Consider the following 16,399-nt stretch of genomic DNA (forward strand, 5'->3'; position numbering starts at 1 on the left):
AGGTGAGTGGGTGAGTGAGTGGGTGACTCAATGGGTGGGTGAGTGAGTGAGTCAATGGGTGGGCGAGTGAGTGAGTCAATGGAGGGGTGAGTTGGTGGATGGGTGAGTGAGTCGATGGGTGGGTGGGTGAGTGAGTCGATGAGTGGGTGAGTGAGTGAGTCAGTCAATGGGTGGGTGGGTGAGTGAGTCGATGGGTGGGTGAGTGAGTGGGTGAGTCAATGGGTGGGTGAGTGGGTGAGTCGATGAGTGGGCGAGTGAGTAGATGAGTGGGTGGGTGAGTGGGTGAGTCAATGGGTGGGTGAGTGGGCGAGTCGATGAGTGGGCGAGTGAGTAGGTGAGTGGGTGGGTGGGTGGGTGAGTCAATGGGTGGGTGAGTGAGTTAATGGGTGGGTGAGTGAGTCGGTGAGTGGGCGAGTGAGTAGGTGAGTGGGTGGGTGAGTCAATGGGTGGGTGAGTGAGTCAATGGGTGGGTGAGTGAGTTAATGGGTGGGTGAGTGAGTTAATGGGTGGGTGAGTGAGTCGGTGAGTGGGCGAGTGAGTAGGTGAGTGGGTGGGTGAGTCAATGGGTGGGTGAGTCAATGGGTGGGTGAGTGAGTTAATGGGTGGGTGAGTGAGTCGATGAGTGGGCGAGTGAGTAGGTGAGTGGGTGAGTGAGTAGGTGAGTGGGTGGGTGAGTGGGTGAGTTGGTGGATGGGTGAGTGAGTGAGTCGATGGGTGGGTGGGTGAGTTTGTGGATGGGTGAGTGAGTAGGTGAGTGGGTGAGTGAGTGGGTGAGTCAATGGGTGGGTGAGTGAGTGAGTCAATGGGTGGGCGAGTGAGTGAGTCAATGGGGGGGTGAGTTGGTGGATTGGTGAGTGAGTCGATGGGTGGGTGGGTGAGTGAGTCGATGAGTGGGTGAGTGAGTCAGTCAATGGGTGGGTGGGTGAGTGAGTCGATGGGTGGGTGGGTGAATAAGTGAGTCAATGGGTGGGTGCGTTGGTGGATGGGTGAGTGAGCGAGTCGATGGGTGGGTGAGTCAATGAGTGGGTGAGTGAGTCGATGAGTGAGCGAGTGAGTAGGTGAGTGGGTGAGTGAGTGGGTGAGTCGATGGGTGGGTGAGTGAGTGAGTGAGTTGATAAGTGGAGGATTGAGTCGATGAGTGGGTGGGTGAGTGAGTCAATGGGTGGGTGGGTGAGTGAGTGAATCAACGGGTGGGTGGGTGTGTCGATGAGTGGGTGATTGAGTGAGTGAGTGAGTCGGTGGGTGAGTGAATTGATGAGTGGGTGAGTGAGTAGGTGAGTGGTCAGGTGGGTGAGTGAGTGGGTAAGTGAGTGAGTCCATGAGTGGGTGGGTGAGTGAGTCGGTGAGTGGTCTTGTGGGTGAGTGAGTGAGTGAGTGGGTGAGTTGATGGGTGAGTGAGTGAGTGAGCCACCCGGTGTTGTTGGTGGATCATGGCCAGGTTCGTAGCGCTAACCGCTGCACCACCACTCCCGCACGCACACACACGTACACACACACGTACACACACACGCACACACACACGCTCACACACACGCACACACACGCTCACACACACACACGCTCACACACACACGCACACACGCACACACACGCTCACACACACACGCACACACACACGCTCACACACACGTGCACACACACACGCACACACACACGTGCACGCACGCGCAGGTACCCCGTGATCCTGTCCATCGAAGACCACTGCACCATCCCGCAGCAGCGCAAGATGGCGCAGCTGTTCCGCCAGGTGTTTGGGGACGCGCTGCTCACCAAGGCGGCCGACGGGCCCGTCGACGAGCTGCCCTCGCCCAGCCAGCTCAAGAACAAGATCGTCGTCAAGGTGACCACCGCGGGGGGGGGGGGGGGGTGGTGGGGGGGGTGGTGGGGGGGGGCGGTAGTGGGGGGGAGTAGTGGGGGGGGCGGTAGTGGTGTCACAAATGGGAACACTCGATAACCTGCACACACAACACACATCCACGCTCACACACATCCACGCACACACACATCCACGCTCACACACATCCACGCTCACGCACACACACACGCTCACACACATCCACGCACACACACATACACACACACGCACATCCACGCACACGCACATCCACGCACACACACGCACACACACACACATCCACGCACACACACACACGCGCCCACGCACACGCTCACACACGCTCACACACATCCATGCACACACACACTCACACACACATCCACGCACACACACACATCCACGCACACACACACATCCATGCACACACACGCTCACACACATCCACGCACACGCACATCCACGCACACACATCCACACACACACACACGCACGCTACGCTCGCTCACGTCACCAAACGCTCCCCCACCCCCCCCCCCGTGTCTCCAGCACAAGACGATTGAGTCGCAGGTGCTGGAGGACAGCGTGGGCAGCGAGACGGATCTCAGCAACTCGCTCAAGAACGGCATCCTCTTCCTGCAAGACCCCGTCGACCACGTACGCACACACACACACTCGCACACTCACGCACGCACACACACGCACACTCGCACGTACACTCGTACACTCACACACACACTCGCACACTCACACGGACACGTAGACACACACACACACGTAGACACACACACACTCGCACACTCACGCACGCACACACACGTACACTCGCACGTCGACACACACACTCGCACACACGCACACTCACCGCACTCGCACACACGTACACGCACAATCACACACTCGCACACTCACACACTCGCACGTAGACACACACGCACACACATACACTCGCACACACGCACACTCGCTCACACGTACACTCACACACTCGCACGTAGACATTCACACACTCGCACACACGTACACTCGCACACTCGTACACTCACACACTCGCACACGGACATGCGGACACGCACGCAGACACGTACACTCGCACGCTCGCACGTAGACACACACACACATGCACACTCGCACACGGACACGCCGACACACTCACACACGGACACGCATGCAGACAGGCAGACACATGGACACGCACACACGTACACTCGCACACGTACACTCACACACTTGCAGGTAGACACACACACACTCGCACACTCGCACACAGACACGCGGACACGCACGCAGACAGGCAGACACGTGGACACGCGGAGAAGTAGTCACGCAGAGATGTGGAAACACGGCCACACGGAGACACAGCCACTCAACCACAGGGCCACGTGGTGTTTCCCTGTGTATCTCCCTGTGTGTCTCACCGTGTGTGTGTCTCACCGTGTGTGTGTGTCTCACCGTGTGTGTGTGTGTGTGTCTCACCGTGTGTGTCTCACCGTGTGTGTGTGTGTGTGTATCTCACCGTGTGTGTCTCACTGTGTGTGTGTGTCTCACCGTGTGTGTGTCTCACCGTGTGTGTGTGTCTCACCGTGTGTGTGTGTGTGTGTCTCACCGTGTGTGTGTCTCACCGTGTGTGTGTCTCACCGTGTGTGTGTGTCTCACCGTGTGTGTGTGTCTAACCGTGTGTGTCTCACCGTGTGTGTGTGTCTCACCGTGTGTGTGTGTGTGTGTCACCGTGTGTGTGTGTGTCTCTGTGTGTGTGTGTGTCTCACTGTGTGTGTGTGTGCGTGTCTCACCGTGTGTGTGTCTCACCGTGTGTGTGTGTGCGTGTCTCCCCGCGTATCCCTCCGCCATGTGTGTCGCCCCTCCCGGTGTAGGAGTGGAACCCGCACTACTTTGTGTCTCACTGTGTGTGTCTCACTGTGTGTGTGTGTTTCACCGTGTGTGTGTGTCTCACCGTGTGTGTCTCACCGTGTGTGTGTGTCTCACCGTGTGTGTGTGTGTCTCACTGTGTGTGTCACCCCTCCCGGCGTAGGAGTGGAACCCGCACTACTTTGTGTCTCACTGTGTGTGTGTGTCTCACTGTGTGTGTGTGTCTCACTGTGTGTGTGTCTCACTGTGTGTGTGTGTGTCTCACCGTGTGTGTGTGTCTCACTGTGTGTGTGTGTGTCACTGTGTGTGTGTGTCTCACCGTGTGTGTGTGTGTCTTACTGTGTGTGTGTGTCTCACTGTGTGTGTCTCACCGTGTGTGTCTCACTAGGAGTGGAACCCGCACTACTTTGTGTCTCACTGTGTGTGTGTCTCACCGTGTGTGTGTCTCACTGTATGTGTGTGTGTCTCACCGTGTGTGTGTGTGTGTCTCACCGTGTGTGTGTGTCTCACCGTGCGTGTGTGTCTCACTGTGTGTGTGTCTCACTGTGTGTGTGTGTGTGTGTCTCACCGTGTGTGTGTGTGTCTCACTGTGTGTGTGTGTCTCACTGTGTGTGTGTGTGTGTCTCACCGTGTGTGTGTGTGTCTCACTGTGTGTGTGTGTCTCACTGTGTGTGTGTGTCTCACCGTGTGTGTCTCACCGTGTGTGTGTGTGTGTGTATCTCACCGTGTGTGTCTCACTGTGTGTGTGTGTCTCACCGTGTGTGTGTGTGTGTGTATCTCACCGTGTGTGTCTCACTGTGTGTGTGTGTCTCACCGTGTGTGTGTCTCACCGTGTGTGTGTGTCTCACCGTGTGTGTGTGTGTGTGTCTCACCGTGTGTGTGTCTCACCGTGTGTGTGTCTCACCGTGTGTGTGTGTCTCACCGTGTGTGTGTGTCTAACCGTGTGTGTCTCACCGTGTGTGTGTGTCTCACCGTGTGTGTGTGTGTGTGTCACCGTGTGTGTGTGTGTCTCTGTGTGTGTGTGTGTCTCACTGTGTGTGTGTGTGCGTGTCTCACCGTGTGTGTGTCTCACCGTGTGTGTGTGTGCGTGTCTCCCCGCGTATCCCTCCGCCATGTGTGTCGCCCCTCCCGGTGTAGGAGTGGAACCCGCACTACTTTGTGTCTCACTGTGTGTGTCTCACTGTGTGTGTGTGTCTCACCGTGTGTGTGTGTCTCACCGTGTGTGTCTCACCGTGTGTGTGTGTCTCACCGTGTGTGTGTGTGTCTCACTGTGTGTGTCACCCCTCCCGGCGTAGGAGTGGAACCCGCACTACTTTGTGTCTCACTGTGTGTGTGTGTCTCACTGTGTGTGTGTCTCACTGTGTGTGTGTGTGTCACTGTGTGTGTGTGTCTCACCGTGTGTGTGTGTGTCTTACTGTGTGTGTGTGTCTCACTGTGTGTGTCTCACCGTGTGTGTCTCACTAGGAGTGGAACCCGCACTACTTTGTGTCTCACTGTGTGTGTGTCTCACCGTGTGTGTGTCTCACTGTATGTGTGTGTGTCTCACCGTGTGTGTGTGTGTGTCTCACCGTGTGTGTGTGTCTCACCGTGCGTGTGTGTCTCACTGTGTGTGTGTCTCACTGTGTGTGTGTGTGTGTGTCTCACCGTGTGTGTGTGTGTCTCACTGTGTGTGTGTGTCTCACTGTGTGTGTGTGTCTCACCGTGTGTGTGTGTCTCACTGTGAGTGTGTGTCACTGTGTGTGTGTGTGTGTCTCACCGTGTGTGTGTGTGTCTCACTGTGTGTGTGTGTCTCACTGTGTGTGTGTGTCTCACCGTGTGTGTGTGTCTCACTGTGAGTGTGTCTCACTGTGTGTGTGTGTGTGTCTCACCGTGTGTGTGTGTGTCTCACTGTGTGTGTGTGTCTCACTGTGTGTGTGTGTCTCACCGTGTGTGTGTGTCTCACTGTGAGTGTGTGTCACTGTGTGTGTGTCTCACCGTAGGAGTGGAACCCGCACTACTTTGTGTTGACCAACGCCAGGATCTTCTACTCGGAGGAGACGGCGGTGACGCGGCCCGCTGACGACGACGAGGGGGAGGAGGCGCCCGGGGAGGTGCTCACCACAACAACAACAACAATAACAACTCCACAGCAACAACAACGCCACAACAACAACAACAACGCCACAACAACAACAACGCCACAGCAACAACAACAATGCTACAACAACAATAACACAACAACAACAACAACAACGCCACAACAACAACGCCACAGCAACAACAACAACGCCACAACAACAACTCCACAGCAACAACAATTCCACAACAACAATGCCACAACAACAACAACAACGCCACAACAACAACTCCACAGCAACAACAATTCCACAACAACAATGCCACAACAACAACAACAACGCCACAACACCAACAATGCCGGGAGCGGTAGCGTAGCGCTGCGCTACGAACCCGGCGACCCGAGTTCGATTCCCGCTCACGGCCAACACCAGTGGTGACGATTATCTGAACCGGTCCTGGGCCTCCCCTAGGTCGACTCGGCCTCAAATGAGTACCTGGTGCGGTGTGTAGTAAACATCGCCACTGGGGGAGAGACAAAGGCGGCCGGGCGTGGTGCTGGCCACCCACCCCCTCGTGTGCCACAGTGCCGGCAGCCTTCACAGGTGCCACCTGCTGCTACTTGCAGTCAAATGCAAACAAAAACAAAACTCTGATAATGTATGCATTGTCCTCGAAACTGATTGGTCCACACCAGAGACAGCTTTCTTTAGAGCCTAGTCTCATACGGTGTTCGACCAGATGACGCCAAAAGGCGCACAGCACAAAGACAACGCGCTACCAGAGTGATGAGGGCTCGGGGTGAGCAGATACATCATGGGACCTCCTTTGCCAGCACCAACATCTACTCATGGGGCTTTTTCCCCTTTTTATGGCAACAAAACTGACACCTTTCGATGTAAAGCTTCTCTCGTGACCGCAGCAGGGATTCATCTTCTTGGTTCTTTCGGTAAAGTCACGTAGAAGGGAAATAATAAAATAATTAAAAGAAAACGTAATAAAACAATTCTCATGACGTTTCGGCCACAACGCAAGCAGCCGTCCTCAGGTGAAGACCAGGTCTGTCGGGGAGACAGCGTCTGAATGAAACACCACCAGGCTTGGAGCGTCTATTTAAGCTGCTGGGTTGGAGGGGGTAGAGCGCCTTGACAAAATAATTTGCATATCAAGAGGAATTTATCATATTTATGGGAAATGCAGGTATGTGATTAGTACTACTTGTGAAATACGTAGGAGGTGGGCGGGGGGTTTCAAAGTCCTATCATGCCCGTGCATTATGCAGGGTTAGCAGCATCAAAGGGAGGGGATGGGGGTAGCATTAATAAAGGGAAGGAATGTTAATAGTATGTAGCCGCAGAAACTAAACCACCACGTAAACAACTAAAGTATAAACTACATAGTATCATCAGTATACTAAATATACTCTCCAATAAGCTGAGCTGCTAACAGCAAGTAATACATCTTCTTGGTTCTTTCGGTAAAGTCATCACGTAGAAGGGAAACAATAAAATAATAAAAATAAAACATAATAAAATAATTCTCACGACGTTTCGGCCACAACGCAAGCAGCCGTCCTCAGGTGAAACCAGGTCTGTCGAGGCGACAGCGTCTGACCTGGTTTCACCTGAGGACGGCTGCTTGCGTTGTGGCCGAAACGTCGTGAGAATTATTTTATTAATTTTTATTTTTATAATTTTATTACTTCCCTTCTACGTGACGACTTTACCGAAAGAACCAAGAATGTGAATCCCTGCTGCAGTCACGAAAAAAGCTTTACATCGAAAAGTAAGTAATACGTTACAATTCTACGTCGCAAAAACTATAACGTGCTTCCAGACGATGCTGCCAACATGGCTTGCGTGTCGACGGGGCACGGCTTGACCTCTGTCCCTCCCGGCGTGCCGCGTCTTTCAAGGAGCTGGGGCGGGGCGAGCTGCACTACAGCGAGAAGTGGTTCCACGGCAAGCTGGCGGGAGGACGGGGCATGGCGGAGAGCCTCCTGCTGGATGTCTGCAGCGTGGGGGGGGGGGGCGGTGGGGGGGGGGGGGCGGTGGCGGGGGGGGTTTGCGACGGGGGGCGCGACGGGACGTTCCTCGTGCGCGAGAGCGAAACCTTCGTGGGGGACTACACACTGTCATTCTGGTGGGTGTAGTGTAGTAGTAGTGGTGTAGTAGTAGTGGTAGTGTAGTAGTGGTGTAGTAGTGGTGTAGTAGTGTAGTAGTGGTGTAGTAGTAGTGGTGTAGTAGTGGTGTAGTAATGTAGTAGTGGTGTAGTAGTGGTGTAGTAGTAGTAGTGGTGTAGTAGTGGTGTAGTAGTGGTGTAGTAGTGGTGTAGTAGTGGTGTAGTAGTGGTGGTGTAGTAGTAGTGGTGTAGTAGTAGTGGTGTAGTAGTGGTGTAGTAGTAGTGTAGTAGTGGCGTGGTGTAGTAGGGGACTACACGCTGTCATTCTGGTGGGTGTGGTAGTGGTGTAGTGGTAGTGGTGTAGTAGTGGTGTAGGGTAGTGGTGTAGTAGTAGTGGTGTAGTATGTAGTAGTAGTGTAGTAGGGAACTACACGCTGTCATTCTGGTGGGTGTGGTGTAGTAGTAGTGGTGTAGTGTAGTGGTGGTAGTGTAGTAGTAGTAGTGGTGGTGTAGTGTAGTGGTGTGGTGTAGTGTAGTAGTGTAGTAGTGGTGTAGTAGTGTAGTAGTGGTGGTGTAGTGTAGTGGTGGTAGTGTAGTAGTGTAGTGGTGTGGTGTAGTAGTAGTGGTGGTGTAGTAGTGTTGTTGTAGTGGTGTCGTAGTAGTGTAGTAGCAGTGGTGTAGTAGTAGTAGTGTAGTCGTAGTGTAGTACTACAAGCTCTCATTCTGGTGGGTGTAGTGGTGGTGTGGTGTAGTATAGTAGTAGTGTAGCTTAGTAATGTCACGTTCACCCACCATCTCACTCACCCACTCACCCACCCACCATCTTACCACCATCTCACTCACTTGCCCACTCACCCACCCACTTACCTACTCACCCCCCCACTCCCCCATTCACCCACTCACCCACCCACTCACCCACTCACTCACCCACTCACCCACCCACTCACCCACCCACCATCTCACTCACTATCTCACCCACTCACCCACCCACTCACCCACCCACCATCTCACTCACCATCTCACTCGCCGACCCACTCACCCACCCACTCACCTACCCACCATCTCACTCACCATCTCACTCACCATCTCACTCACTCGCCCACCCACTTATCCACTCACCCACTCACTCACCCACTCACCCACCCACTCACCCACCCACCATCTCACTCACCATCTCACCCACTCACCCACTCACTCCCCCACCCACTCATCCACTCACTCACCCACTCACTCACCCACCCACTCACCCACTCACCCACTCACCCACCCACTCACTCACCCACCCACCCACCCACCCACCCCCCACTCACCCACCCACTCATCCACTCACCCATCCACCCACCCACTCACCCCCTACCCACTCACCCACTCACCCACTCACTCACCCACCCACTCACCCACCCACCCACTCACCCACCCACCCACTCACCCACCCACTCACTCACTCACTCACCCACCCACCCACTCACCCACCCCCCACTCACCCACCCACCCCCCACTCACCCACCCACACACCCATTCACTCACCCACCCACCCACTCACCCACCACCCACTCACCCACCCCCCACCCACTCACCCACCCACCCACCCACTCACCCACCCACTCACCCCCCACCCACTCACCCACACCCACCCACTCACCCACCCCCCACCCACTCACCCACCCCCCACCCACCCCCCCTCTCTGCGCCAGGCGCTCTGGGCGGGTGCAGCACTGCCGCATCCACTCCCGGCAGGAGTCGGTGCCGGTGCGGTACTACCTCACGGAGAACCTCATGTTCGACTCGCTCTACTCGCTCATCATGCACTACCGCGACGTGCCGCTACGCTGCAACGAGTTTGAGATGCGGCTCACGGAGCCCGTGCCCCAGCCCAACGCGCACGAGAACAAGGAGTGAGTCGTCACACTCCTCACGCCACCCTCGCCTGCTCTCGCTCATTCACTCGCTCGCTCGCTCACTCTCTCGCTCACTCTCTCTCCCTCGCTCACTCACCCGCTCGGTCGCTCACTTCGCTCACTCTCTCGCTCGCTCGATCTCTCACTCCCTCACTCACTCCCTCACTCGCTCCCTCACTCACTCCCTCACTCGCTCTCTCTCCCTCGCTCACTCACCCACTCGCTCGCTCTTGCTCACTTCGCTCGCTCGGTCGCTCGCTTCGCTCGCTCCCTCACTCCCTCACTCGCTCGCTCTCTCACTCTCTTCGCTCGCTCTCTCTCCCTCGCTCACTCACCCACTCGCTTGCTCTTGCTCACTCGCTCGCTCGGTTCGCTCGCTCGCTCCCTCACTCGCTCACTCACTCTCTCACTCACTCGCTCGCTTGCTCACTCCCCCCCTCGCTCGCTCGCTCGCTCACTATCTCACTCACCAACGCTCTCACCAACGCTCTCACCTGCTCACCAGTGCACTCGCTCGCTAACCAACGCTCTCACCTACTCGCTGTCTCGCTACAGACAACACTTGCCCCTACAGCATGTTAGAGGCTACACGGGGGGCCTTTGTCTGTGTGTCTATAGGGTGCTGCTGCTACTCGCTACTAGCAGCACTTGCCCCTACAGCCCTGCTGCTGGAGGCTACACGGGGGAGCTTTGTCTGTGTGTGCAGGTGGTACCACGCCAGCCTGTCGCGGGGCGAGGCGGAGCACATGCTGATGCGGGTGCCTCGCGACGGCGCCTTCCTCGTGCGCAAGCGCAGCGAGACCAACTCCTACGCCATCACCTTCCGGTACACACAGACACAGCAGCAGACACAGCAGCAGACACAGCAGCAGCAGACACAGCAGCAGACACAGCAGCAGACACAGCAGCAGACACAGCAGACACAGCAGACACAGACACAGCAGCAGACACAGCAAGCGCAGCGAGACCAACTCCTACGCCATCACATTCCGGTACACACAGACACAGCAGCAGACACAGCAGCAGACACAGCAGACACAGCAGCAGCAGACACAGCAGCAGACACAGCAGACACAGCAGACACAGACACAGCAGCAGACACAGCAAGCGCAGCGAGACCAACTCCTACGCCATCACCTTCCGGTACACACAGACACAGACACAGCAGCAGACACAGCAGCAGACACAGCAGCAGACACAGCAGCAGACACAGCAGCAGACACAGCAGCAGACACAGCAGCAGACACAGCAGCAGACACAGCGAGACCAACTCCTACGCCATCACCTTCCGGTACACACAGACACAGCAGACACAGCAGACACAGCAGCAACCACTCCTGCCACCACCACCACCACAGCAGACACAGACACAGTGACCACCACCACAGCAGCAACCACTCCTGCCACCACCACCACCACAGCCACCACTACTACCACCACAGCAGACACAGCAGACACAGACGCAGACGCAGCGACCACCACCACCACTCCACCCTCCTTCCGTTGTCACGGACCCCACCACCACCACCACCACCAGAGCCACCACTACTGCCACCATCACTACCGCCACCACCACTACCGCCACCACCACTGCCACCACCACTACCGCCACCACCACTCGACGGCACGTGGTCAGCGTTTCCGCCCTCTGTCTCTTTCACCCCCTCCCCACAATTCCCCGCCTGATGGTGAGAGAGACACTCACCTGTACACACACTCACTCACCTCTCCACCCCACCCCTTCCCCACCCCACACACCAACACACACCACACACACACCACACACACCACAACAACCACACACACACCACACACACACCACACACACCACACACACCACACACACCCCAACAACCACACACACCGCACACACCACATCCCACACACACCACACACACCCCACACCGACACCACACACACACCACACACACACACCACGCACACACACCCACCACACACCCCACACACACACACTACACACACCACTCACCACACACCCCCACCACCCCCCACACACCACACACCACACCACCCACCCCCACCACCCCCCACACACCGCCACCACACACCGCCACCACCACCACCACCCCCCACACACACCCCCCACCGCCACCCCCACCCCCCACACACCACCACCACCAACCACCACCACCACACCCCCACCCCCCACACACCACCACCACCACACCCCCACCCCCCACACACCACCACCACCACACCCCCACCCCCCACACACCACCACCACCGCCACCCCCGCCGACGCCAGTGCCGAGGGCAAGATCAAGCACTGCCGCATCCAGCGTGAGGGCCGCCTCTTCATGCTGGGCAGCTCGGCCGAGTTTGAGAGCCTGCTGGAGCTCGTGTGCTACTACGAGCGGCGGCCGCTCTACCGCAAGATGCGCCTGCGCTACGCCGTCAACGAGGACACGCTGCACAAGCTCGGCACCGACGTGAGGGACACGGCCAGTGGCGCCCCGGGGGGACATGCACCGGGGCATGTCCAGCCATGATGCTGCTGCTGCTACTGCTGCTGCTGATGCAGCTGCTGCTGTTGCTGCTGCTGCTGTTGCTGCTACTGCTGCTGCTGATGCAGCTGTTGCTGCTGCTGCTGTTGCTGCTACTGCTGCTGCTGATGCTACTGCTGATGCTGATGCAGCTGCTGCTGCTGATGCAGCTGCTGCTGTTGCTGCTGGTGGTGCTGGTGATGCTGCTGCTGCTGTGATGCTGCTGGTGCTGCTGCTGCAGCTACTCACACACACAACCGCTGCTGCTGCTGCTGCTGCTACTACTGCTGGACATGCCCCGGGGCATGTCCAGCCATGCTGCTCCTGCTGCTGCTGCTGCTGCACCCCCCACCACCCCCTGTTTCTGGGACTCACTCGCGTTTCGGAAGAACGTTGCCGTGGCCGCCGTTCGCCGCACCGTTGCCGTGGCGATCACCGGTCCCGACCTGTTGTCTCACCCCCCCCGACCACCCCCCCACCACCCCCCCACCCCCCCACCACCCACCCCCCCACCATGCAGGACCCGGACTACAACGCTCTCTACGGCATCGGCAACAACCACCTCTACGTGGAGCCCAATCAGATGCCTCCCTCCAAGGTTGTGGCACCACGGTTGCCACCACCACCACCACCACCCACCACCACCCACCACCCACCACCCACCCACCACCACCACCACCCACCACCCACCACCACCACCCACCACCACCCACCACCCACCACCACCACCCACCACCACCACCCACCCACCCACCACCACCACCCACCCACCCACCACCACCACCCACCCACCCACCACCACCACCCACCCACCCACCACCACCACCAACCACCCACCCACCACCACCACCCCACCCACTCACCCACCACCACCCACCCACCCACCACCACCACCACCCATCCACCCACCACCACCACCACCCACCACCACCACCACCCAACACCCAACACCCACCACCGTCACCACCACCACCCACCACCACCCACCCACCCACCACCACCCACCACCGTCACCACCACCACCCACCCACCCACCACCACCCACCCACCACCACCACCCACGCAACAGCCACCTGTACCACGGTTGCCCCCACTCCCCTCACCGTGACGATGATGACGGTGGTGACGGTGGTGGTGACGGTGGTGGTAACTGTGGTGGTGTTGGTGGTGGTGGTGTTGGTGGTGGTGGTTACCGACAGTGCTCGGTGAAGGCGCTGTACGAATACAGGGCTCACCGTGACGACGAACTCTCCTTCGTCAAGAACTCCGTCATCTACAACGTGGACAAGCAGGACGGTGGCTGGTGAGGCTCGCTCCTCACTCACTCACCCACTCACTCACTCACCCACTCACTCACCCACTCACTCACCCACTCACTCACCCACTCACTCACCACTCACTCACCACTCACTCACTCACTCCTCACCCACTCACTCACTCACCCACTCATCCACTCACTCCTCACCCACTCATCCACTCACTCACCCACTCACTCACCCACTCACTACTCACCCACTCACTCCTCACCCACTCACTCACGCACTCACTCACCACTCACTCACCACTCACTCACCCACTCACTCACCACTCACCCACTCACTCACCCACTCACTCACCCACTCACTCCTCACCCACTCCTCACTCACTCGCTCACTCACCACTCACCCACTCACCCACTCACCCACTCACTCACTCACCCACTCACTCCTCACCCACTCACTCACGCACTCACTCACCACTCACTCACTCACCCACTCACTCACCACTCACCCACTCACTCACCCACTCACTCACCCACTCACTCCTCACCCACTCCTCACTCACTCGCTCACTCACCACTCACCCACTCACTCCTCACCCACTCACTCACTCACCCACTCATCCACTCACTCCTCACCCACTCATCCACTCACCCACTCACTCACCCACTCACTCCTCACCCACTCACTCACTCACCCACTCACTCCTCACCCACTCACTCACGCACTCACTCACCACTCACTCACCCACTCACTCCTCACTCACTCCTCATCCACTCACTCACCCACTCACTCCTCACCCACTCACTCACTCACCCACTCACTCCTCACCCACTCACTCACGCACTCACTCACCACTCACTCACCACTCACTCACCCACTCACTCACCCACTCACTCCTCACCCACTCCTCACTCACCCACTCACTCACCACTCACTCACCCACTCACTCCTCACTCACTCCTCACCCACTCACTCACCCACTCACTCCTCACCCACTCACTCACTCACTCACCCACTCACTCCTCACCCACTCACTCACTCACCCACTCACTCACCCACTCACTCACCCACTCACTCACCCACTCACTCCTCACTTACTCACTCACCCACTCCCTCACTCCTCACCCACTCACTCACCACTCACTCACCACTCACTCACCACTCACTCACCCACTCACTCACCCACTCACTCACCACTCACTCACCCACTCCTCACCACTCACTCACCACTCACTCGCTCCTCACTCGCTCCTCACCCGCTCCTCACCCACTCCTCACCCACTCACTCACCACTCACTCACTCACTCACCACTCACTCACTCACTCACCACTCACTCACTCACTCACCACTCACTCCTCACCCACTCATTCACTCACCACTCACTCACTCACCACTCACTCACCCACTCGCTCCTCACCCACTCACTCACTCACTCACCCACTCACTCACTCACTCACCCACTCACCCACTCACTCACCCACTCACCCACTCACTCCTCACCCACTCACTCACGCACTCACTCACCACTCACTCACTCACCCACTCACTCACCACTCACCCACTCACTCACCCACTCACTCACCCACTCACTCCTCACCCACTCCTCACTCACTCGCTCACTCACCACTCACCCACTCACTCCTCACCCACTCACTCACTCACCCACTCATCCACTCACTCCTCACCCACTCATCCACTCACCCACTCACTCACCCACTCACTCCTCACCCACTCACTCACTCACCCACTCACTCCTCACCCACTCACTCACGCACTCACTCACCACTCACTCACCCACTCACTCCTCACTCACTCCTCATCCACTCACTCACCCACTCACTCCTCACCCACTCACTCACTCACCCACTCACTCCTCACCCACTCACTCACGCACTCACTCACCACTCACTCACCACTCACTCACCCACTCACTCACCACTCACCCACTCACTCACCCACTCACTCCTCACCCACTCCTCACTCACCCACTCACTCACCACTCACTCACCCACTCACTCCTCACTCACTCCTCACTCACTCCTCACCCACTCACTCACCCACTCACTCCTCACCCACTCACTCACTCACCCACTCACTCCTCACCCACTCACTCACTCACCCACTCACTCACCCACTCACTCACCCACTCACTCACCCACTCACTCCTCACTTACTCACTCACCCACTCCCTCACTCCTCACCCACTCACTCACCACTCACTCACCACTCACTCACCACTCACTCACCACTCACTCACCCACTCACTCACCCACTCACTCACCACTCACTCACCCACTCCTCACCACTCACTCACCACTCACTCACCCACTCACTCACCACTCACTCACCACTCACTCACCACTCACTCACCCACTCACTCACCCACTCACTCACCACTCACTCACCCACTCCTCACCACTCACTCACCACTCACTCGCTCCTCACTCGCTCCTCACCCGCTCCTCACCCACTCCTCACCCACTCACTCACCACTCACTCACTCACTCACCACTCACTCACTCACTCACCACTCACTCACTCACTCACCACTCACTCCTCACCCACTCATTCACTCACCACTCACTCACTCACCACTCACTCACCCACTCGCTCCTCACCCACTCACTCACTCACTCACCCACTCACTCACTCACTCACCCACTCACCCACTCACTCACCCACTCACCCACTCGCTCCTCACCCGCTCGCTCACCCCCCCCCCCCACCCTCATCTTCTCCCCCTCTCTCTGTCTCCCCTCTCTCTCTCTCACCACCACCATCGCCACCATCACCACCACCATCACCACCACCGCCACCATCACCACCATCACCACCACCGCCACCACCACCGCCGCCGC

At 57.5% G+C, this 16,399-nt stretch overlaps 1 protein-coding gene across 1 annotated transcript in view; it reads left to right on the forward strand.

The window, feature by feature from the left end:
- The window catches only part of LOC144952862 (1-phosphatidylinositol 4,5-bisphosphate phosphodiesterase gamma-1-like), an 89,404-nt gene that overhangs the window by 51,841 nt on the left and 21,164 nt on the right, over positions 1-16,399 (forward strand). Inside the window, exons 13-21 of the mRNA XM_078883332.1 lie at positions 1,672-1,840; positions 2,384-2,491; positions 5,680-5,790; positions 7,671-7,897; positions 9,571-9,771; positions 10,481-10,600; positions 12,041-12,224; positions 12,799-12,876; positions 13,478-13,581. Coding sequence (XP_078739458.1) covers positions 1,672-1,840; positions 2,384-2,491; positions 5,680-5,790; positions 7,671-7,897; positions 9,571-9,771; positions 10,481-10,600; positions 12,041-12,224; positions 12,799-12,876; positions 13,478-13,581 — 1,302 coding nt within the window. The remainder of the gene's footprint in view (positions 1-1,671; positions 1,841-2,383; positions 2,492-5,679; positions 5,791-7,670; positions 7,898-9,570; positions 9,772-10,480; positions 10,601-12,040; positions 12,225-12,798; positions 12,877-13,477; positions 13,582-16,399) is intronic.

This window comes from Lampetra fluviatilis, chromosome 70, assembly GCF_964198595.1.
Source record: "Lampetra fluviatilis chromosome 70, kcLamFluv1.1, whole genome shotgun sequence".
NCBI lineage: Eukaryota > Metazoa > Chordata > Hyperoartia > Petromyzontiformes > Petromyzontidae > Lampetra > Lampetra fluviatilis.